General features: G+C 48.4%; 1 protein-coding gene across 1 annotated transcript in view; it reads right to left on the minus strand.

Moving 5' to 3' along the window:
* Positions 1-25,293, minus strand: part of LOC144935835 (stromal membrane-associated protein 1-like) — a 144,443-nt gene that overhangs the window by 22,047 nt on the left and 97,103 nt on the right. Inside the window, exon 7 of the mRNA XM_078862628.1 lies at positions 6,528-6,637. Within this exon, the coding sequence (XP_078718754.1) occupies positions 6,528-6,637 (110 nt within the window). The remainder of the gene's footprint in view (positions 1-6,527; positions 6,638-25,293) is intronic.

Consider the following 25,293-nt stretch of genomic DNA (forward strand, 5'->3'; position numbering starts at 1 on the left):
CAATCCAAAGCGGCCTCCTAGACGAGGGCACAGAAGTGGTTATGTTAATGTGAGAGATTAGCATGTTAATGTAAAATCGAAGAGTGGTGCAATCCAAAGGCATGCGTGCAATCCAACGGGTGCCTTGCATCGTGATTTCTTTTATTTTTAGGCAATGTTTATTAAAATGCAGTGTTTGTATTCTTTACTTTCCTCATGTGATGTTATTCCTTTGTGTTCAGACTTTATTCATACTGTAATTGCTTATCAAATGAATTGTGTATTAATATTTTTACTGTAACTTTTTTACAATTGTATATTACCAGGTAAGGCCCGTTGAGCTATATAGCTCTTTTTCTGAAGCGACCTGGCCACAAAATGATAGCTCAACGAAGTGGGTTATCATGTGGAAATGTATAGCAACCAAATACTCTAAAAGTATGTTTCCAAATGTAGAGGGAAAACCCGGAGGACCCAGAGAAAAATCCACGCGATCACAGGGAGAGAGACATGTAAACTCCAAAAATGCAGGCGTCAGGATTGGGATCGAAACCGGCGAGGTAGTTAACATCTCACCACCGTGCAACCATTATTATATACAATTCCTCGACTATGACAATTACCTGACCTCCCTTGAAATGGCGAATGCTGCATCTCAATGAGCTCTCTGTTGCAAGTAAACATATTAATTTACATGATTTTGTCAGTAAAACAAATGTTCTGTGAAAAAGGCCAAAAGTGTATATTATCTCCACACGAGTACTGGATGGTGTTGGTATTCATTGGTAGACCTCGTCCAATGGTGAAAATTGCACACTCCTATGACAGGGGCCAGTATATAGATAGGATACATTTTAATTAATTATCACCATAGCCAAAGAAGAACTGTGCTGAGTTGCTGCCCTACCTATATCCAGCGAAGGCGTGACATTGAGGGATGGCTTGCCCTTGCCCTGTGCTACTGACTCAACCATGGCTATTTTTCACGGGCCACCCGATGTGATGAGTGGCAACATCCGACGGTTCTCGAGATGAGATTTAGAACGCACCCTTAACAAGGGAAAGGGAAAAAAACACCTGCCTGCAGCCTCCCATTTATCCAATGGCAGATTTCATGCCCCAGTTCATGTTCAAGATTGGCAAATTTTGAGTAAAAAAACGTACAGAAAAAAAGTCTTGGGTCACCTAAAACACAAAGTCGAGCACAAACTGTTAAGTGTCCTTTCAAGTGCAGGTCTCACCAACAGAGGTCTGCATAAGTTTAAAGTGCATCTTCGTACTTATCTATCTGTTTTTATTATTAAGGCAACACGTGAGTCCGTTACAGCAAGTTTCGACGTGTGCATGAACCATCAATATAAGCTAAACCGGTTATGAAAAGCAGGGGTAGAAAGATTGGGAGCAGGCCTGCTACCTTTGTACTTGTTTATTTGTGGAGACGCTTACCTGCAGAAACTCACTGGGATAAAGACAATGTCTCAGAGGATAACCATCAACACCAATGTTGTAAATAACGTATTTGTACAAACAGTGGCATAACATGTATGTCCATTATGTACCAATGAAAAGAGCCATTTGTTTCATCAGATGTCTATTACTTAACCACATAATGGGCAAGGGTCCGGTCCTGCAATTGCTTCCTCACACCACTGCTGGTAGAAGAGTGTCCACTTGGAAAGCCCAAGAGTCCATCGAGAGTATTTTGGTCTAATTTTCCACCCTGGCCAGACGTCTTGGAAGATGATGGGAGTATCCACACTTTACAACCACCACATGCGACGAGCTGATCGAATGTGGTCAATCCATGAATACTGACAGGTGGACAGAGGAGGAGGGTGTGGGGGGGTGAGTTTAAGAAACTTTCTCCATTGTTTGAAATGTAAAGTCGGAAGATCAAACAAGGAATATCTGGATTACAGGTTCAGTTTGCTCACCATTGCACTACAGCAGCGTTTAGCCAGGTTAGGGGGTTTTAATCGATTTTTTTGCAAGAAAGAAAAGAGTAATCATGCGGATAAAGTGACATTTGTAATTCATGACTGTGGTTTTGGGTGATTAAATATTTATAATTTGGGAAATTAGATCAGAAAAAACCAAGGCCCTGCTCTTGTGAATGCTTCCACAGGTTCTTCATTGTTTCAATAGTCATCAGCATGCTCACTAATTCCAAAAGGAAATTAATTTGTGGATATGGAATTAGAAATCACGGATTCCATATGGAGTGGCGTGAATAGTGTCTGTGGTGTAGCGCCAGTATCGTAGATGTGGAGTCTCTAGCACTGGGATGAGTACGGAACGGAAGGGCCCCTAGGGGGCATGGTTCGGGTGACAGCGAGAGAGAGGTCGGGTGAGGACATGGTAGTCTGGGTGAACCCGAGATAGCACGTGACCGGATGAGGTAGTAACGAGGGCCAAAGAGGAGGTGAGAGAGACACGTGATGTGGGCCCAGTCTCCGAGAAGGATCTGGAAGGGGGCGTGGCCAAGGGCGGTGCCTAGCCACGCCGCAGCCCATAAAGGCCGAGTCCCGAGAGCGATTTTGGCTGTTCGTCTCTGGGAATGGAATCCGCCGGCTACGTCTTCGGTCTTCGGGATTCACGCACGGCATCGTGGACCAGGCAGGGAGTTAGCCAACCTGGTCCGAGTATATAGTTATCCCGTTCAGTGGTGACGTAGCTAACCGTGGTGGTCACCACCCTAAGTCATTATCCCGTCGAGTTGTGATGTAGTTATGCGTGGTTATTACCACTCTATATCGTTATCCCGTTCAGTGGTTATATGGTTTACCCCGTTGTATTAAGAATAAACGTGTTGCCTCCAAGTTCGAGTGTGCGCCTCTGTGGAACCCGCTACACATACAAACAGGCTTCGTGGCAAGCGTACTAAAAACAGTCCATCTGGCCACTTAACACAAAACAAAACTACATCATGCGCACACATATCACACCGCATATGCATTAATACATATTTCCATCCAAAAAGAATTAAACCGCGTTACTAAAGAAATAAAATGCAACACACTGTTAAGAGTGCATAAAATGCAATCATACCTGCTGTGCCCCTTTTGTTTAAACGACCGAACAACACAAGGTAAGCAATTTTGGCTCCCCAAACAGCGCTGGCACGAACATGCATCTAAGCCAATTTGTATGACCCAAGCAATTTCAAAGCAGCTGTGCTAAGTAACAATCTGCTGCGTAAAGAAATACACGGCAACAGGGGGGCATGGCGAGCCCTTTGAGCACATGTGCGACTTGTTACATTGTGCGTCTCGTTTAAGCATTTTTTTAAATTGAAACTAAACTATTTAACACATTCCTGCGGAGGGAGCTAGTAGGAACGTTGGGTTGCTCGGTCAATGGCCAGGGTCAACGGCGGCGTGGTGTATTCCGCAAATATGGCCGACTGTGAGGGCGGGCACAAGCCGGCGTGAGTAGGTTAAACGTTGAGTTTTATCAGGGCACCACGGGGTGATCAGCCCCTCCCCACCCAGCCCCACCCCTCCCACCCCCCACCCAGCCCCACCCTCCCCACCCAGCCCCTCCCCACCCTCCCAACCCAGCCCCTCCCCACCCTCCCAACCCAGCCCCTCCCTCCCTCCCCACCCAGCCCCTCCCTGCACGATGGACGGACGGACACAATAGCCCCTGTGGGCTGGTGGAACCAGGTGGTTCCTACCAGTATTTTAGCAAGTAAGGCCCACTGAACTATGCAGCTCTTTTTCAGAAGCGACCTGGCCACAAATGACAGCTCAACGAGGTGGCTTATCATGCGGCAATGTACAGCAACTTGATACTCGAAACGCATGTTGATTCTACATGTGGAGGGAAAAACCGGGGGGACCCGGAGGAAAATCCACACCACCACTGAGAGAGAGACATGCAAACCCCAAATATACAGGCACTGTCGCAGGGCCGGGACTGAACCCACGACCTCCTGCATACCAGGCGAGGTAGTTAACATATTGCCACCATGGCGACCTGTGTGACAAGCCGAGCATAATGTCAGATCAGCAAGGCAGTGGCTCTTGCTGTGTTGACGGGCCTGTTTATCAGCAGCTTAGAATTCAGTGCATGGAACTAAACAAATTCAATGGCAACACATGCAGCATTGGAGCACACAGTTCTGAGAGGCATTCCGTGTGAATTTACAAAAACCTTCAGTAATTTTCCTAATCAGATAAACGTGCGTAAATAAATATATATTTTTGCGAGGGAAATGTAATTATGACTTCTTTATTGAATTATTCACTTTATTAACGTGATATATGATATCAGTTCTCTTTAAAAAAATAAACATGAAACCTTAGTTAAGTAGGGACAGGTGTTATACATTTGTTACAATGAGTTTTTACCAATAATTTTCAGAATCGGATATCGCGCTACGGCAAGAGTGTACAAATTGTCCTACTGAAAGGAAACGTTCACGTCGCAAGGTCTAAATGGAAATTTTACAGTCGGTGGCATGCTTGTAAATGTCACACAAAGGCTACAGGCATCTGTGAAAAGGTAAATTGCTGACTTCATGCAAATCAGCCCAACAGTAAGGGCGTTGACCGTGAACTATTTCAGTTTCCCCTTGTACAGTCGTCTACAATTCTGTTCGCATTTCCCTCCAATTCCCCTCCCACTTCCAAGACTGTGCTTTAAAACCAGCCGGTAAATAGTCAATGACAATGTCCCTCATGTCTTATGACAGATAGATTCACTTGATACAGCAATTTTGCTGTGACGGTTCCACCTGAAGACGGAAGCTTGTGTTGCCTCCGAAACGTCGTGATTTAATTTATTTTCCTTTTTTTTTACCTACGTGACTTTACCGAAAAAACTTCAAATCTAGAATAGATTCACAGTGGTTCGCTGGCCACTGGCATCAAGGTCAATTCAGAACAAGGTCATGCCGATATACATTATTATTTACTTAAAAGTACAATCAAAGATACTCATGCAATTGTATTCTATATTGTTTGTCCTTGATTTGTGTATATCTATGTGCCTATATAAGGAAAGTTACGAATAATAAATCATACATGTAGCAATAAATCTGCATTTTCATGAGCTTCACAACCTGAGTGGCTGTTTTGGGAGGACGCTTTTATATGTTTGGGCAACTCAAGCTGGCCACTAATTTGGCCTGGAGTTCAAATTCTCTGGGCAGACTTCACTTCATGGGCAGACCGACATTCCCAACGTCAGAATTCAGGTGGAGAAGAAAGACTTAATGGAACCTGAAATAATCAAAAATGTTGTCGGTGGAGGGAACATAATTTAACATTCAATTTAATACTCTTTGGTGCTTTCGGTAGAGTCACGTGCGTATAAAATGACTTCACTGAAAGAACCGAAGGGTATGGATCCCTGCAGTCACGAAAACTTCAAATCTAGATTTAATTTAATATTGAACAATTAGCATTTAATTGTGTTAGCAATGCTCACAAGCATTTCTCAGAAAGTCTTAGTCAAAGTATTTCTGGGAAAGATCTGATAAGCTCATGTGATAGCACGAGTGACACAAATCAAGGAAATACCACGTCCTCAACCAACTTTAGTTCTAATTTAACTCGAGTTTTCGGAGTTATAGAACTAACTAAAGACAACAAGAGCCAATGTCCCATGGAAACAAGGTATACATTTAGTTAAGTCTTAAATGTATACATGTATGTTGAGACAAAATCCATGTCTCCAAATACGAACCCACAACTTTCAACAAGCTATGTCGTTAGTACATTTGGTATTCGTGCCATTATTATTATTATTACTACGCAAAACTATCATGGAGGCGCTATGTTTCATATAGTCTGGAGTGGTTTCACAGTTTGGGGGCGACGTGCCTAACCCCAATCGAGAATTTTGTGAGTGCATTTAAAAACATGGCATATTTTAATGACAATGCAAAACCCTACAAACCTAACTCAAAGTGTTAAACCATGATGCTTGATATTACCATGAACTCATAACTTATCGAATTTACCATAAGCTTGCTGTTATCATTAACCAACTATACCTACTTTTAGCAATAGCCTGCAGCCACTTAGACTTATTTAAACAATACACATGGAGATAAAACAGATATGCAATATCACGGTTATGTCATAACCCAAAATCCATAAGCAATAGCGTTAACAATCTAAAAACAAAATCTGTATCCAATTCATGTTCTGGAAGCGTAGAAGATCAACTATCATCATGATTGGGTTATCACAACCCCGAGAGTATGGTCATACAAAAATATATATCTTGATTTGAAGCTTTCGTGACTGCAGGAATCCATACTCTTTGGTTCTTTCGGTAAAGTCACGTAGGTAGAAACAATAATAGATCACGACGTTTCGATGGCAACAACAAGCGACCGTCTTCAACAAGCGACCTGAAGACGGTCGCTTGTTTTTGCGATAGAAACGTCGCGATCAATTATTTTTTCTACCTACGTGACTTTACCGAAAGAACCAAAGAGTATAAAAAAATATATATGATTGCATGAAGTTACACCTGCCGATTCATCACACTTGCATAACACATTCACAACACAGTGCCATGTGTGACCTCCATACCTGTGTGGATTGCGGCAGGGGATTTGAAACCATTGGTCCAAAAATGTCCTGATCTTCACTGGCAGGCGCTGCAGACTGAGCATCGCCATTGCTGGCAGCGGTTGGCGACTCTGAAACAACATAATATTTTCAGCCAGACAGAGCCACCATAGAACATTTTAAATGTTTCTCACGAGCCCATCTGCGCCACATTTTCCTGCCTGTGTTGGATTTTTGAGAAATACATAACATGGCCTCCCCCACGAAAAAAATACAAAAAAGTTGTAATTTCTGGTGCACTTAAGAGCTTACCATAATGATCATAATTTTCAGAAATTACGCACACAACTCACGGCTATTTTTTCCATGTCTAATTAGTAATCCAATTTTCTAGGACATGTTAATGTAAAGGCCTCTTTGTTTCAATACACTCTCTGCAATGTTCTTAAATTATGGCAGTGGTGAAGGCCTATTTAAAATAAATGTAATGAACTTGATGGTTGTTTAATTTTAGAGCGTCGAGATGAGGCACACTACGTATTCATCAGACAATAAACACAGTTGGATCACTGTACATATCTACCAGTTACATTTAAACATACACAATCATTGTTTTTTTCAGCAGACGTGCCCCCCCCCCCCAATGATGAGATCAAAATCCCTTATTTCGATCGGATCATTGGGGTTTATTAGTAATAAATCAGCATTTTGCAACCCCCACTGCCACTGTGTAGCATATTATTACGTGCCAGGGACTCTATGAGATGATAGGACAATAGACTGAGTCCATAATTGGCAATAACTAACGGCAAAGCAGTTATAAGTGACTCACAGAATTGTGCACAGTTGCGTATACAGTACACGACTTCCCTGAAGGCAATTCACCTTCAGCGAGCGCGATGCCGATCAAACACGGTTCGAATTCGACCCTCGATCGATGGCTGCGCCATCGCCGCACACGCGTCGAATAAAAAGCAAGGGACAAGTCCTTACTTAGTAACAACTCCTATCATTTTTCATTGCTGGAGGGGTTGCCCCCCCTACCTGAAAACCCTAGCTCCGCCATTGGACTGAACACGCTGCTAAATATATTAAATGCAGTGACAATCTTGATTAGTACAAAAAACGTGTATCCCAACTGCCTGACATTTTAAGCAAACTTAAATTTAATTCGGTCGAGATTAACTGAAGAAAAAAATGCTTGGTGCAGCGTTTTATATTTATTCACAGACAATATCAAATAGATCAATCACTTAAAATATACGACCAAAATAGCATTTTCATTAAATGCACTAGGTGATTCAGGAATACCAAGGTATTGACAGAGAGCTTTACACAGTAGGAGTCAGGAAGTTGGAATCTCTCTTCCTTGATGAATTCAGAGGCTTTGCTGTCAAGAATGGTCCCTAGATGACCAAAAGATTAAGAGCTTTACCTTAGCCCTTCAGAGCACATGTTAACCCCAAATTAAGTAGAGAAGCACTTTTATTTCAGCCAGAATTGATGCCCTACTGTCAATACTGATCATTATGACTTGCTGTCGAGTGGCTGCAGTGTTGAGCAAAGCATACTTAACTCAGAGTAGAGACAAACTGAATTTAATTCTTGCTAAACATTAATGTAAACGCTTGTGCAAACATAACGACTTAATATTATTTCCAGCTAATAGTGAGCAGTGATGTGAGTGTATTGATGTATGTTGAATAGAAGATCACAATGGGGGGTTACATTTTGGGTACCATATGCAAATTTGCAGAGAGAATGGCCCTGATGCCCAATTGGAGTGAGCCATATATACAGGGGATCTGTATAACTTTTATTAAAATCTATCGGGCAAAGTTACCATGAGGACAATGGCATGATTGTAATTCCATGCATACCAATGCATTGTGTCCCTACCTTTAAAATAATCGCTTGTGTATACGTAACCAGTACCAACACTTACTATTATATCTCAAAGAAATGCACATTGTAACCACAAAATACATAATTTGTGAGTAATATGTGACAATTGTTTAAACATAGAAGATGGCATATTTTTGGACCAGGCATAATGTCTCTTAAAATCGCATCTACATGTGTAGAGGTGTAATTGTGTATGGGAGCGGATGGCAAACAAACACAAGGGGCGTGGTTAGGGCCGTACACATAGGAGGTGGCCACACCGACGTCCGCACCTGCATCCCCCACGGGCCCCTCCCGGGGGGGCCGCGGACTATAAGAGGGGGTGAGCCGGAGGGCTCGAGGTCGAGGTATCAGCTTTAACCAGCGAAGACGGAAGACCAGCTAGAATAGGCCCCGGAGCTCCCCTGGCTCGCTGTCCTTATCAGGGCCGACCAGGGCAAGCCGGTGGCGTGGCCCCGAGAGCCCAGACTGACGAGCAGGTCTGGGAACTCAGGGGGTCGGATCCCAGCTTGACCAGGGCTGGGACAGGTAGCCTCCCCTAGCTCCCTAGTGGAGGACTTGGGCTTAGGTTAGCGGGGCTTAGATGTTGTGTCTCCCTGTTAGCCGAGTAAGGGGACGTTACCCCTTAGGTCCTGTGTATACTCGCTAACTGTATACAAGTTGTGTTAATAAATAAGTGTGCCTCCGATCCCGTCGTCAAGCCTCCTGAGTAATTACTACATCTGGTGTCAGAAGTAAAACGTCCAAAGATGGACACACGAGGGACGACACGTACCAGGGAGTCGGAGAGGGAGGACACCGCGGCCGAATCACCACCAGAGATGGCCGAGGTCGGATCGGAGCAGCCGGGGCCGAGTACACCCGCGCCGCTACGACAGGAGGGGGGGGATGCGTCGGCCGAGGGACTTCGGCTGGCTCACTCCCGCCTGGCGGAGCTGCTCTACGCCGCGGCCGCCGTGTTGGAGGAGATCACGCGGCTGGGAGCTGGAGGGGCTGCGCGGGAAGACGGCAGCAGCCGACGCACGCCGGCATTTCCCGCCACCCCGACGCGGCTCGCGGTTAAATTTCCCGCCATCACTACAGTGCGAGCAGAGGGCGGGGCCGGCCTGCGTCAGGTGACTGCTGAGGGCCAAGCACGAGCCGTGACATCATCAACGCCGGCCAGCGCGTCAACAACGGAGCGACCGGCGATGCCATGCTCACAGCCCGCCCACACTGTAACGTCGGCTGGGAACGAGGGAGCGAGATCCGCAGCCACGGACGTCGCCTTACAACAGCGACTGCCGCCTCTCAAGGAGTTCGTGGGAGCGGATGGAGATTGGGGCGGCTTCAAAAGGCGGTTCATCGCTCATCAAGAGATGGCGAACTGGACGGACGCCGAGGCACTATGCGCGCTGCCGGCGATGCTGGACGACGACGCCCTGGCTACCCTCACCTCGGCGCCTAAGGAAAAGCGCGCCACGCTGCACCTGGCGCTGCAGCTGCTGTCAGCCGTCTATGGGCCGCCTTCGGACTGCAGGCAGCTGTTCCACGATCGGCATCGGGGCGCCAACGAATCGCCCCTGGCCTTCCGAACGGCTCTCCTGGCCCTGGCAAAGGCAGCTTTCCCGCGGATGGACGAGGAGGGAGTGGACGCCATGGTGGCTGAAAAGCTGCTGCTACTCGCCGATGAGCTGGACATCGCCGTCTTGGCTCAAGACGACGGAGAGATGTCGTCCCTGCTGGTCGCGCGCCACATCCACGGGGGCTTGCGGTCCCTGCGTCGCAAGGCTGCCAAGGGGGTGGCCGGCCATGCCATGGCGGCCACCGCCCTCCCATCAGAGGAGGTCTGCGGGGTGGAGCGGCGGGGGGAATGGAGATCGGCGGCACCGCAGGCTCGGAATGGACCGAGCCGCCAGGAGCAGCCCAGGCCATCTGGGGCGCTCACACGCTGCTACAACTGTGGCCTGCAAGGCCACGTTGCGTCAGGATGCCGGGCTCCCCGTCAGCGCGGAGCGACACCTCGTCAGGACGCCACGCCGTCTCCACCCAAGCTCCAGCAGAGAAATACGGCGAGTCGTGGCACCTCACACGTTTGGCCCATGCACACATCCGACACACACTCACGCGCTCAACTGAACAGGGTTCGAAAATCGCCGCCCATCGCGCGCGATTGTTCTGAAATGCGGCGAGCGCTCCAACCGGGTCAGTGGTCGGAGCTCGCCCATCGTGTCGTTGCTGCGTCGGCGGGATCATCGGTTGTGGTCGGTCATATTGATGGGGTAGAGGTGCGGATTTTAATTGACACAGGGGCATCGGCGACCATTATATCTGATTTGATTTATAACATCCTTCCCGTTCAAAGTCGTCCCTTGCTCCCTGTTGACGTGCCATGCTATGCTGCTAACGGGGGCTCGCTGGGCATTATTGGGCAAATCCGCGCCAAAATTTGCATTGGAGACATTAAATTATCCGGGCCTGTTTTGGTTTCCTCCTCACTCGCGGTTCCGTGCCTGTTGGGGACGGATTTCTTGGCCAAAATGCCCATCCGTATCTTGATTGACCAGGGGTGCATCGAGCTCCCATCGGGCCGACGTGTTACATTTTTGTCTTCCCCCACCACGGAGCGTCGGGTGTTTGCCACCGTGCAGGCGCTCGTGACAAAAACTGTGCGCGTACCCCCGGGGGCTCAGATGCTCGTCCCTCTTAGGTTGCGTCGGCCGTTTGCTGAAGGGGTTGCGGATCGGGGGGTCTTGTTGGGACCATCTCGAGCCGGGGTCAATGGACCCGATTTGCTAGCGGCTCAGACCATGGTGAAAGGGGATGGGGACCCCTTCATTGCAGTCCTTAATGTAGGATCGCGAACGGCCGTGGTTCCTCAAGGGACCGTGCTTGCACACGCAACGCCGGCGCCCTATGAGGAACCACTCGTGGGTCAGGTAACCACCGATCCTCCGTCGCGACCGCATTCGGACTGTGATGACGGATGGCTGGATGCACTTTGCGCGGGATCTGTGGATCTGTCCGACACGCAGCGTGCGCAGCTGCGAGTTCTCCTGAAAGAATTTGCCGACGTTTTTAGTAAACACAAATTTGATATTGGTTGTACTAAATTGCTGCGACACCATATTGACACGGGTGACAGCGCGCCAATCCGCCAAAATCCCTTTCGGCTCAGTCCCGCCGAAAAGGATCATGTCAAATCGGCTGTTGATGACATGCTAGCCGCCGATATCATTTCCCCTTCCAACAGCCCGTGGGGCGCACCGATCGTTTTGGTGAAAAAACACGACGGCTCACTGCGGTTTTGTGTCGACTTTCGGCGATTGAACAAAATTTCTGTGGCAGATGCGTACCCGCTTCCTCGAATGGATGAGTCGCTCGATGCCTTGGCGGGGGCGCGATTCTTTTCCACCCTCGATTTACTATCTGGATTCTGGCAGCTTCCTCTGGATGACGAATCAAAACCTAAAACTGCTTTTCGGACACCGCAAGGTCTCTTCCAATTTAACCGCTTGCCGATGGGCTTACATTCTGCGCCGGCAACTTTTCAGCGGTTAATGGAACTGGTCTTGGCAGGCTTGCAATGGGATTCGTGTTTAATTTACTTGGACGATGTCATCGTCTTTAGCAAATCCTTCGAGGAACACCTCCAGAGGCTGCGTGCTGTTTTTCTCAAAATGCGGGCTGCCAATTTAAAATTTAAACCGCAGAAGTGCCATTTGCTCCGCGAATCGGTGCGGTATTTGGGTCACATTGTTGGGCGCTCGGGGATATCCACTGATCCCGCCAAAACGGAATGCGTCAGCTCCTGGCCGACTCCCACCTCGGTGGGAGAGGTCAGGAGTTTCATTGGGTTCGCGTCGTACTATCGACGGTTTGTGGCTGACTTCGCTACGATCGCGAAACCATTGCATGCCTTGACGTCCAAGGGAGTCAGGTTTCATTGGGGGCTGGAGGAGGAGGCTGCTTTTCACGCCCTCCGGAATGCCCTGGTGGGGGCTCCGCCGTTGAATTACCCCGACTTCTCACAACCCTTCTTGCTCGATACAGATGCAAGTAACACGGGCATCGGGGGCGTGCTGTCCCAACTCATTGGGGGCGTAGAGCATGTGGTGGCTTACGGTAGTCGGGTACTGTCTCCAGCGGAACAACGGTACTGCGTTACCCGTCGGGAATTATTGGCAATTGTTTATTTCATTCAGCAGTACCGCCCATATCTGTACGGTCGGCGTTTCACCGTCCGTACAGATCATGCGGCCCTACAGTACGCTCTGCGGGTTCAACAACCATCGGGCCAGTTGTCTCGATGGTTAGAGATTCTCCAGGACTACGACTTTGTCACCACATATCGTAAGGGCGTCCGCCACACGAACGCTGACGCCCTGTCACGGTTGCCACCCACTTCGGAGTGCGCTTGCCTCCTGGGTTCGGGGCGTTGTAGGCCCCCGAACGTCACCACCGATTCGGTCCTCGTGGCCGCCGCCGATGCGCCTTCGGCTTCGGGTCCTATCGAGCAAGAAGGGAGGGATTCGTTGCTGGGGTTGTCGGTCGCGGAATGGGGACGCCTCCAAATGGAGGACACCTCCCTCCTCGCTCTGCGCCGTCGCGCAGGGGGGGTTGGGCAGGGGGTGGCGAACATTGACTCGTGGGGGTTGTTCCAGGGTCTTTTAATGCACTGGGACGGAAAAACACGCCGCCAGCAGCATTGAGGGATAAGGTGGTATGGGCTGTTCATGAGCGGCTTCTGCACTTGGGGGTTCACAAGACCTTTGCCACGCTCCAGCTCGATTTCTTCTGGCCGGGCATGGCAAAGGACGTGGGGGATCTCCTGGGGTCGTGCACGCAATGCGCGCAGCGAAAGCCACCAGCTAGGGCGTCCAACCCTCCGCTGCAGTCCATAAAGGTTTCCCGGGTTAACGAGCTCGTTGCGCTAGACATACTCGGCCCATTTCCCGCTACACCCAGGGGGAATAGGTATTTATTGACAGGGGTCGAATACTTCACGAGATGGCCTATGGCCTGGCCCCTGGCCAACCAGTCGGCAGCAGCCATCGCGGAGGCCTTTGTCCAGGGCTATGTCCTCGACAAAGGTGCTCCGGAACGGCTGCTTACTGACCAGGGTAAGAATTTTTCGGGAAAACTCCTCCGCGAGGTGTGCGACCTCTTGGGTACAGAGAAAATTCGGACCTCCCCGTATCACCCTCAAACTGACGGGATGGTGGAACGGCTGCATCGGACCATCACGTCTATGCTGTCCCAACAGGTGTCCGAATCCCAGACAGATTGGGACCTTCGCATAGCCGGTGTGTTGCAGGCCTACAGGATGGCTCCCCATGCGGCCACCGGATTTTCCCCTTTCTTTTTAATGTATGGCCGCGAGGCTAACCCTCCTGTGACGACCCAGCTGAAGCTCTCGGCGCCTCAGGCGAAGTCTACCTTGTCCGAACACGTTAAATTTAACATCAGCAAATTGTCTGAGGCGCGGGAAGCGGCCGTGCAAAATTCTGAACTCCGCCAGAAGGCGAACGAGAGGCTTCGGCTGGGGCGGGTACATGTGTTCAAATGGAAACCAGGGGACAGGGCATGGTTGCACTGTCCCCAGGTGCCACTGGCAACCTCGTCAAAGTTGGTACGGCCGTGGCGGGGGCCAGTGGAGGTCGTACAGGTCTTACGGCCGCAATGTGTTCGCGTCAAATGGGGGAGGCGTCGGTGGTACGTGCACCCCTCAAGGTTGAAACCGTTCATTGCGCCGGCCCGTGGTTCACACACACACACGCATGGCCAAACGTGTGAGGGGTCCGCCGACTCCCCGACGTCGCTGCTCTCGCCTAACATGACATCAACTGTTCCATCTCCAGGTGCAACAGGAGTGACGGGTCCACGCCCGCCAACCCCTCCCGGAGGGGTCGGGGGTCACTCGGCAGCGACGCCAGACTCTCTTGCACCCGGACCGTCACCAACCACCACTGAGCGTGCCGGGTCGAGCCCTTGTGACGGGCCCGCCGCGAGAACGCGCGCCAAAACGCGCAGACTATTGTGAGGTCGGCCGTTGGGGGGCCCTTGCGGACAGTGGGGGAGGGGCATCCGGAGCGCGTGTATATATGTTGGGTTTGCGGAATGGGGTATTTATTCGGGAGGGTGCGCCGGGTTATTTTTTTCTCTTTCTTCTCCTACCTGTTTCCTGTTGTTGTTGTTGTTGTTATGACTGTTATTGTTCTTGTTAAATTTACGCGAGGCACACACGGTTTTGGGGAGGCATGCACCTTTATTCTGATTTTGTTGCAGCCGGGGACGGCTGCGAGCTGTACAGGGGGGGGTGATGTAGAGGTGTAATTGTGTATGGGAGCGGATGGCAAACAAACACAAGGGGCGTGGTTAGGGCCGTACACATAGGAGGTGGCCACACCGACGTCCGCACCTGCATCCCCCACGGGCCCCTCCCGGGGGGGCCGCGGACTATAAGAGGGGGTGAGCCGGAGGGCTCGAGGTCGAGGTATCAGCTTTAACCAGCGAAGACGGAAGACCAGCTAGAATAGGCCCCGGAGCTCCCCTGGCTCGCTGTCCTTATCAGGGCCGACCAGGGCAAGCCGGTGGCGTGGCCCCGAGAGCCCAGACTGACGAGCAGGTCTGGGAACTCAGGGGGTCGGATCCCAGCTTGACCAGGGCTGGGACAGGTAGCCTCCCCTAGCTCCCTAGTGGAGGACTTGGGCTTAGGTTAGCGGGGCTTAGATGTTGTGTCTCCCTGTTAGCCGAGTAAGGGGACGTTACCCCTTAGGTCCTGTGTATACTCGCTAACTGTATACAAGTTGTGTTAATAAATAAGTGTGCCTCCGATCCCGTCGTCAAGCCTCCTGAGTAATTACTACACATGCTTAGATATAAGGTTTTAGAAGCTTCTACTAGTCTCTATTTACTGCAAGTAGAACTAAACTTGAGCAGCTGAATTGAGGTAGAATGGTGACCATAAATGTTATATTTCACTGCTTCAATGTCACGACAATTACTGCACTGAATTCCTGACAAGAAATGTTATATTGAGTGTGCATAACACATGATGAATTGCCATTCACTGACAGCAATCATTCAACACAAAGGAGGTTTCCAATGTAAACAATATATAAACAGCATGTTACTCCGTGATAACAGCTGTCAAAGCTAACTGATGAATTTCATTATTCTGGTTTAAATGCTGGTTAAATAAAGGAACCTGAAAATAACCGAAATGAATGTAATGCTGCATACGCCATTCTGCCTACTCACGTTTAAACCAAGCCTTGACATTAACAAATGGCATTTCTCTGGCTTTCTGTTGGAAAAAATCAAAATGAAATGCCCGAGCTTTGCTACAAAAGCGGAATGACTGCATGGAGCCGCTATTGTCAGTACTTTACACACACACACAATCTGTAAAATAGATGAGCACATTTGCAGTGGGAGCACAATTCCGATGTCGAGGCAGGAAAACTTTAGGACACAAATCACAAGTGTTCCTCTATGTGCGTTAAAACGTATGTCTATGCACCTGCACACTGAAACATCAACACAGCAATTAACAAGTCCATGAGCTCAATTACGAACTTAGATACTTATTGTTCACAGTTTGTAGTGAATTATACTGACTGAATGCACTATGCATTGATCGAAAAATTACCAACTTGTTTTTTTTTCATCACGTTATCAGGTAAAGCATCAATTCAAAAATCTCACAGCAATTGCATAACCAATCGAAGAAAATGGGCCATACAAGTAGATTTCGTAGAGCTACTTCTGAGATCCCTTAAAGTCCCCTTACTTTTTATTCAGATACTAGGAGGTACAATTTCTCACATGCCCTGCTGCAATGAAACGCAGGATGCTTGGTAGTCAAAACAATATTAATTACCCGAGCTGGAATTCAGCGAACTTGCTTTAGAACTCAAATGTAATAGATTGGTTGTTGTGCAGTTATTGGTTGAATCAATGGTGGCTGAAACATGGATTCAAACCTAATGTCACGGAGGTTCTGGGTGTAATTTTAACCTGAGCCTAGCCTAGAATCACATTTGTATTTTCAGCTAAGCTATAATCACGAGATAATGAAATTCCCTTACATGTGTAATAAACGACTGGACCACGCTGTCTGGCTCAGTGTCCTTTATTATTCGGTTCGTGCTGTACACCCACACGGCTGTCTTTACTCTGTAGCTTTTCCACGGTGCTGACTCCAATGTCGGCCCGATCCACAACAGCAGCTCCGCTGCTGTTTCTCTCACACAGCCCCCCTTGGCTGTACTCGCTGCTGCTCTTCTCCCTCCGCAGCTCTGACAGCTTCTTGCTCTCTCTCTCTCTCTCCGCAGCTCCTCCTGGCAGCCACACCGCTGCCTCTAACAAGCAGCCCTCTCTCTCTCTCTCCGCAGCTCCTCTTGGCAGCCACACCGCTGCCTCTAACACGCAGCCCTCCTGGCTGTCTCCTCTGCAGCTGCACACCACTCCGCAGCTTCCTCTTATCTTCGGGGTTGGCTCCCGATGGCCGTCGGCGCCCCCCCCCTCTCCACACTCGCCCGCGTGGCCTCACTCTTTTCCGCTCACACCCCGACTGCCTTCCCCTTCCGGTTTACCCGCTTAAGGCCCCGAACCTTCCCCCCACGTCACATGACTCCACCCCCCGTGACGTCACATCCGGAAGGTCGCTTACGCCCGCATTACACCACCCTCCCCCGTAGAAAAATCCCAGCCGACCTCGGCTGACCAATAGCAAATCGTAATGCGGCGAACCGAGCTTCCCCCCCAAAGGACACTAAGCATACAATGTAACAACAAGAACAACAACAACACGCAATTAACATCAACGAACGTACAAAAAGCATGCAATAAATACAACTGTAAGAAGAAAATAACAAGACAACAACAATCAACGAAACGTAAGCGATTTGGAACGTGTGCGGGTCGCCGGCCCGTCCCGGACGGTCGGCGGCCCACTCGCAGAACGGGAACGCGATGAAAGTCGAGGAACGACAGGGGGTAATCCCCCTGTCGCAGCTGGAAGTCCACCGCCGTCCCGTGTCTCTAAAGAGTTAGTCTTGGGCTTGTCCTGTGACCGTGCCCGCAGCTGGGTCGGAAGGGCTGCAGGGCTCGAAGGTCCCGCAGACCTGGCAGGCGTCCTCCGAGCAGGGCCCCTCGTCCCCCGCAATGTCACGGCCGGCCTGTCTGTTTCGGAGGATCTTTAGCCGACTTGACCGGTGCCGAGGCCTCCTGCTGCGGCGGAGCCGGGAAGCGGGCCCAGCAGTCTCTGGCGTAGTGGCCCCTACGCCCGCAGCGGAAACATTCGGCCTCGTTGCGCCGAAGCGCAGGCCTCGCCTCCTGACGGCCCCGTTCTGGTAGCACCGCGCGCGGTCTCGGCCCGCCGCGTCCCGTCCATGGAGCGGAGGCGGCCGTCAGTTGTTGAGGGCCCCGGTCATCCGGAACATAGACGGCCTGCGCAGGGTTCCACCCCAGCGCATCCCCTTCTTTGACGGGCCCCCCCGTCCCCGCCGTCACTTGTTTCCAGCGACGGAGGTTGAATTGCGCATCGAGACACTTAGCAGCCGTCCGGGAAGTTAGCTTCTCATGCCCACACACAGGCATGGGGATCCCTAGATCCCGAGACAGCTCCAACATTTTCCCTAATATGAGAGGCTCGAGCAGGTCCTGTGGCGTCTCAGGATAAGCTGCCATGGCCAGCTCCAGCACCGCACCCCTGAACGCCACGGGCGACTCCTCTGGTGCTCGTTGTCGTTGGGCGAATCGCCGATGCGCATCATCTGGTGGCTCATAAGCATCGGCCATTTCTTGAAAAACACCACATAAAGTTGCCTTCTTATCGGTCGTTATGGAACGGAAGAATCGGACAGATTCGTCGTCCAGGAGAGTCGGCAACACCTCCAAAGCCTCCGCATCGGTCCATCTTGCTGTGCGTACCGCCGCCAAGAAGCGGCAGGCGAACGCGCTCCAGTCCCCACCGACGGAAAATTCTTTAACCGTTGTAAGGTGGCGACTCCGACTCCTCTTCCCGCCGTCTTCCAATGGTGGTGGTTGTGATGGCAAATTCAAAATGGCGTCGGCCCGCGGCGTGGCCAAGATGGCGGTTTGGCGCCACGGAGCGCGCAAAATGGCGGCCTCTTGCCGCGTGGGCAATGGCGGCGGCAGGACAGGCAACGTGGCGGCCCGCGGAGCACCACTTGCATCATCCATCGTCCCTGGCGCGACGAGATGGCATAGATGCGCCAGGACGTCCTTAAGTGCCTCCAGTTGTACCGCCATCGCTTGCCATCGTGGATCCGCGTCTGATGATGTCGACGGACCCGCCACCGCGCCAACATCCTCCACTCCCGTTCCCGTGGTCGCCTCAGCCGGGCTCTCCTCCACCACCCCAACAGGATCCGTGGTTGGAGGGAGTTCGTCGTCGTCGGACGAAGAAGCCGATGCAGGCGCCGGATTAACTTTCTTCCTCACTTGTTTCGACATGCCGTTGCACTTCCGACACCAGTGTAATAAACGACTGGACCACGCTGTCTGGCTCAGTGTCCTTTATTATTCGGTTCGTGCTGTACACCCACACGGCTGTCTTTACTCTGTAGCTTTTCCACGGTGCTGACTCCAATGTCGGCCCGATCCACAACAGCAGCTCCGCTGCTGTTTCTCTCACACAGCCCCCCTTGGCTGTACTCGCTGCTGCTCTTCTCCCTCCGCAGCTCTGACAGCTTCTTGCTCTCTCTCTCTCTCTCCGCAGCTCCTCCTGGCAGCCACACCGCTGCCTCTAACAAGCAGCCCTCTCTCTCTCTCTCTCCGCAGCTCCTCTTGGCAGCCACACCGCTGCCTCTAACACGCAGCCCTCCTGGCTGTCTCCTCTGCAGCTGCACACCACTCCGCAGCTTCCTCTTATCTTCGGGGTTGGCTCCCGATGGCCGTCGGCGCCCCCCCCCTCTCCACACTCGCCCGCGTGGCCTCACTCTTTTCCGCTCACACCCCGACTGCCTTCCCCTTCCGGTTTACCCGCTTAAGGCCCCGAACCTTCCCCCCACGTCACATGACTCCACCCCCCGTGACGTCACATCCGGAAGGTCGCTTACGCCCGCATTACACATGGCAGAATGTTTCAAAATCCCATTCCAACGAATGGATATTTTAAGATGGGAATAACAAGAGAATCACTATTCCTCGAGGAATCATCAAGGGTAACATTATGGGAATCGAAGATTATTCCTGCAGCATCAGCTGACTCTATTCAGAATTGCGCAACACTCATATGGACACTCTTTGATGCTTATTAACACGGGTGTGCTCCTGCCTGTATTCACTAGCCAGCATCGCGTGCGAAGTGATAGCCACTCACCCCCTTGTGTGCCGTGTCAGCCTTTATAGGTGCTCACTAAAACCACTTGCCCCCAAAAGTCTGTTGAGGCTGTCTTTGTCTTCTCGCCTTGGCCAGTGCTTGTGTGGATGAGTGTGTTCATGCAATGTGAATCGTCTACGTACACACAAACATTAATTTAGTTTTGAGCTCCCACAGGTACGTGCATTTATTTGCTCTTGTCTTTGTGTACTTGTGAGTAGGACAGCATATACACAGATACATTGAACATCCCGCTCCCTCCAATTAAAATCGGAAACGATGTTTTTGTTTTCTCCTAATTTTTACTTTGCAAAACGGCACGACAATAAAAAGTAATTACTCGGTATGTGATGGAAACAGTACCCCGTGCTCTCGCTGTGTGGTTTACATTCACGTGATTTTGTTGAAATGTACGTACAGGCAGTTTTTTTTGCGGCTATTATTTCTTGACATGCAAATTACTTTTCAAAAGTCAGTGAATTAGAAAAAAAAGTAATTAGACAACAAAAAATACAATGTATTGTTTTACAATGGGGTAAGTATTAAGGTCGGTAAATATGCTATCATCGTACATGCCACGATTATAATTATCAGAAAAAAACAAGATAAAAAAACTTCATGGGCAACTGCAAAGTTTAAGTCGTCTTGTTCAATAATGCAAAACTTTTCACATGCTCTAACTAAACATTATCTAACTGACAACAACAAAAACAACAACAAATCATCCGTCTCAACGTTTTCTTACAATTGCTGTCTCAAAGTATGCCACATTCAAAATAGTCTCATTGCCCTCTCCCTGTTGCACTCAGAAAGGGACACTGCACAAAAATCGTGGCTTACCATCTTTTGTTCTAAGGCAAGAGTCAATGAGGATGGACCTGTGGTGTTTTCAGCACGTGCTAAGACACGTGATAATTAATGGAAGAAAAAGGCGTGGTACGTTTATATGCGATGTATGTAGTTGCAGAAACGCCGGTGCGTTTTACTTAATACAAACAAAAAACATGTACTCCACACCATGCCTACCGTGAGGATAGTTGTATTTTTCAAAGATATTGTATAACTAGGAACTTAAATTACACTTAAAGTAAGTACAAATCTATTGCCTAGGCCAATAAAAACGACTTTAGAAGTAACAAATAATTCAACGTTGACTTTTCATTTCTCACCGTGACCACATATCTGGTATGCAGCGCATTCCTTCACTGATAGCATCTTCATAAATAGCGATCAAACAGCTCACACTTTTTTTTCCCTTCCCTTTTTAAGCCATCGGCAGGGTTGAACCCATGAAAGAAATCAGACATTAATATTCCATATCACGTTCCCTGAGCTTCAACTCCCATAGCCAAATGGTAGATTTGCATGCTTGACCGCGAAAACAATTATGCTTATGTTTGGCAGTCTGTTTTCAACTTTGTTTTTTTCCATCATGTTTCACTCACTGTTAGCACATGCTTTGGGCACGTGTCCGAAAACTGGATGTGAAAAATCCATGAATCAAACACAAGACAAATCACATTGGATATTTAGAACCAAATAAAAAAGAGGCAATGCATTGTTGAAAATAATTAATTTGTGCAAAACAGCTAATTGAAAAAGCCCATAAAAAAATCAATGTTTTATTTCATATTATCCCAGGCCTTGCAAAACCGAATTTCATCTTAATAGTCACTTACCTGATTTTAGCTTACAGAGCGTTGCTTAATACAATGTATATCTCACACATATATGTGGAAACACATTACTACAATAAAAATGACAATGCTAAATGTAAGCACATTTCTAAACCAAAAATTACAGCAGTATACCATGTAAACTGTGCAAAGGTATATCCAGGTAAATTAATCTGCAGCCTGTGTATAAACATTTCTGGAAGACCTTTCCATGCCACGTGAGTCATGCTTTTTTTTTTATATACCTCACCATAATGGTCCACGCAGGTTGGAGAAGTGGGAGGTAGAGGAGGAGTGGGGAGTCAGGGCCAGTTCAGGTTTCACTTACTATGGGTGTTAGTCATTGCCGAGAATCAAACCCAGGTATCTGGGTTCAAAACAAGTATGTTAACCACTGCACCACCACTCCTTTATCCCAGACTAACGTTTAATCAAACAAATATTAAAATGGTGATGGGGGTGGGGTGGTGGTTCAGTGTTTAGGGCAAAAGGCTATGAACCTGTTGACCTGAGTTCGATTCCCAGGCGATAGCTAACTTCAGTGGTGGGTTATATCTGAATGGGCACTGGGTTCCCCCTTCGCTGAGCGGCACTGATCGGGCGCGGTAAAGTAAACCAACGGGGGGTCAAACAACCGCGACGACCAACACGGCACCCAACAGGAGCATAAAGCACCGCACGAACTCCAGTCATCCTCGCAGTGGCTTGTGGCTGGCCATCAAACAAAGACGGTCACTGCATCGCATGCTTTTGGATGCGCCTCTGTGGCCATCTGGAACACTCTTCCTTCCGATATTAGGAAGGCACTGGAGCTATGCACTCTGAAATCTAGACTGCAAACTCATTTTTTAAAACTGATTTTTGTGTTTACTTTGTTGTCCTTCCCCAGCACCTCCGATTAGCGTGGTCAGCTAAGTAGAGAGCGAAAGAAGTTTAATATACATACAACAGCTGACTGGAAATGGCCTGGACATAATTTTAATTATGAATTGTGGTCTAACACGCTGAATTAATCATACGTTTAATGTAGTGCTTATGTATAAATCAAAGTGAGGATTTTTTTTTTCTTGAAAAAAAGCAATCTAACATAAAACATTCCGATCAATACGTCCTTGCTTTAATTACAAGTAAAGGGGACAGTGAATGACAAGAATACCGGATTCACTTTCACTCGAGATTATCAGCACACCACAGCCAGCAGGTTTATTACCACCACAGAATACAAAGAGATTCACGTGCATTACAAGCATCCATAAACAGCATCGATCACTGCAAATGTTGCAGCAATATATGGTAAGCAATTACACAAACAAATGCTGATTCGGTGAAATAAATATCAATGGTTTATTAATAAATAATTGTGCCAGAGTGCTCCGTTTGCCTTACGATGCATAATGGAGAACTTCGAGGCCGTTCTCAACTCGGTGAAACATTGCTCCGGTTAAATTCCCTTAGAATAAAACAGAGGGCCGGGAACTGGGTAGAAGTGGTGATCTTGCACCACTGCCGAGCGTACGAAGCAAACCCAATGAAGTCCCATGCACAGCAAAGACGCTCCATCTTGTGCTGAAGTGCTCTGCATGCATACAAACTATTAACAAACTAAACAAAGGAAGCCAGAATCGTTTTAATATGATTGAGGAGATGAGGGGGAGAGATCATGATACTTATGGCTTCTTAATATCATCATAACTCTGGCCACATCGGCTTAACCCTTTCCCATTCCGATGACGTACGCGTGCATACGTGCGTATGTCATCGGAATAGAAGTGAAAGAAAAGCCCAATAAAATTACTTCAATCTGGATTACTTCATTGGTACCGAGGCTCCATCAAGTCTACGAGGGGGGGGGGGCGTGTGGCGCAGTTTGGCGCCAGCTATCGTAGAGTGCGGTAATGTCACTACGGTTCTCTGCGGCACGTATGCCTTAACAACGGTGCTCTCGAATAAAAAACACAACAACGCTAGTGAACAGGACCCGCCCTGCAACTTGCAGACGTCCTCGCAACGGGGAAAGGGTTAACGTCCCCGTGTGAAGACAGCGATTAAGTCTCCCTTTGTTCTAATCAGGAAGGCACGGGCTCCCAGGGAGTGTTCGCGCCCTCTGAAGAAGATGCGTGGCCCCCCATTTTTTGAGCTCGCGATGCTCGTCGGCTCTCTCATCCCCGGCGTGTTTCTATTCCGAAAGTCGCAGCGGGGCCTTTCATCACCGAACAGTATCGACCGTCCGTACATGAAAGCGGGCGCAATGAACTGTACCCCAAATACTACCGTGCACTCGCAGGAATTGAGAGTGGGCCCCGGAGGTCCCAGTACACGCGTGTGATCCGTGTACTGCTCTGAGGTTATGGTTATATAAATACATGCAATTGCACTCCCACGCCCCTTGCCACCGTTCGCCTATAACAGCAAATATGAAATGTGACACTAAGTGTGTTTTTTTGCTTATTATTATTCTTCTCTTCAATTCGCTGCCTGCGTCGTGAATGTGGATGTACTTTCACCCACAGTGTTACTGTTATGTTTATTATTAACGCCCTTAAAGACGTTCCTATGGAGAGATAATGGCATGCCTCTATGCATACACTTCTCATCACAATCCTGGTGCAAAGCCACTTATAACGACGAAGCAGATCGTTTCCTATGCAGAAGCAGAAGTGTGAACATGACATTTTCTTTATATCTGCTTTCACGCCTTGCGTAAACAGTTGATCGCTCTGTGGTACCTAAACTTTCAGCTCGGCACAATTCACTCTTACATCATGTGATTACGTATGTTTTAAAAATACATTAACGTATTGTAATTAAGAGTTTGTAGATGACTACCGTCTCTTTAACTGAAACTGTTTAAACGAGATTGTCATTACCGACGATTAATTTATTTGTTACGTTTTATGCCAGTTTTGTGAAATTTGGAAGAATGTGAACACTGTAACTACATATAAAGCCCACATTACCAAGTCTTGTCAGCAACAAAAAAAAAACACAATGCCGTCATTCTCATTAAATACGGCACACTTTAGTTATACGCACTGTAAATCAATTATTATGGTTTATCGAGCAAAAACAATGTTTCTCTCAAAGCAACCATTATTATCATCATCACAACTGCTCAATTGCAGATAATTAGCACTGTTTAGCTCACAATTAAGTACATCTACAAACTATAAATAGATTTTGTAAATATATACTAATGTCATTCCAGCTCTTTTTCTATGATATCTAAATCGGTGTCCTCACATTCAATCGTGCATTGGGTGGTACTCATCTCGACTCTATTGTTTAAGCAGTGATGGATATTCCACATTGTCAGATTTGAAATGGTGGGAAAAGCAGTCATCTAATCGCGAAAACCTACGTGTTAAACTGATTTTAATTCATTATATTCTGATTTCACATCAAGGGGGCATAACCCACAACGTAATTAATGGTGCCACACTGCCAGATATAGTCTACACAGAACTAACGGAGTTCAACCAATGTGAATGGGCACATAAAGTCTAACACCTGTCATAAAATTTTATGGCTGCATTTTTAAAGTCTTTTGTACATTGCTTCTGTGCATTCATGTTTGTACGCATGTTTATGAGGGGAGTAATATACAAGCTGCTGCATTCTAAAGCCACGGAAAAAAAACAGAATACAATTTTAAATCAGTAACAAATCCCGCAGTTGTCAGTGCCCTAGGCGCTCGTGGCAAGACTTGTTGGATGAAGTTCATATAACAGGGAATTGTGAAGGCAAACTAAACACGTGAAAATACCAAATGATAAGAAATATAAGGACATTCACTCTTGGGAAACAACCTCAACAAAATAAGAATAGTAAACTTGAAAAAGCCAGGTCAGGTGTCATTCAAGCTGCCTGACAATCT

Source organism: Lampetra fluviatilis, chromosome 14 (assembly GCF_964198595.1).
Source record: "Lampetra fluviatilis chromosome 14, kcLamFluv1.1, whole genome shotgun sequence".
Lineage (NCBI taxonomy): Eukaryota > Metazoa > Chordata > Hyperoartia > Petromyzontiformes > Petromyzontidae > Lampetra > Lampetra fluviatilis.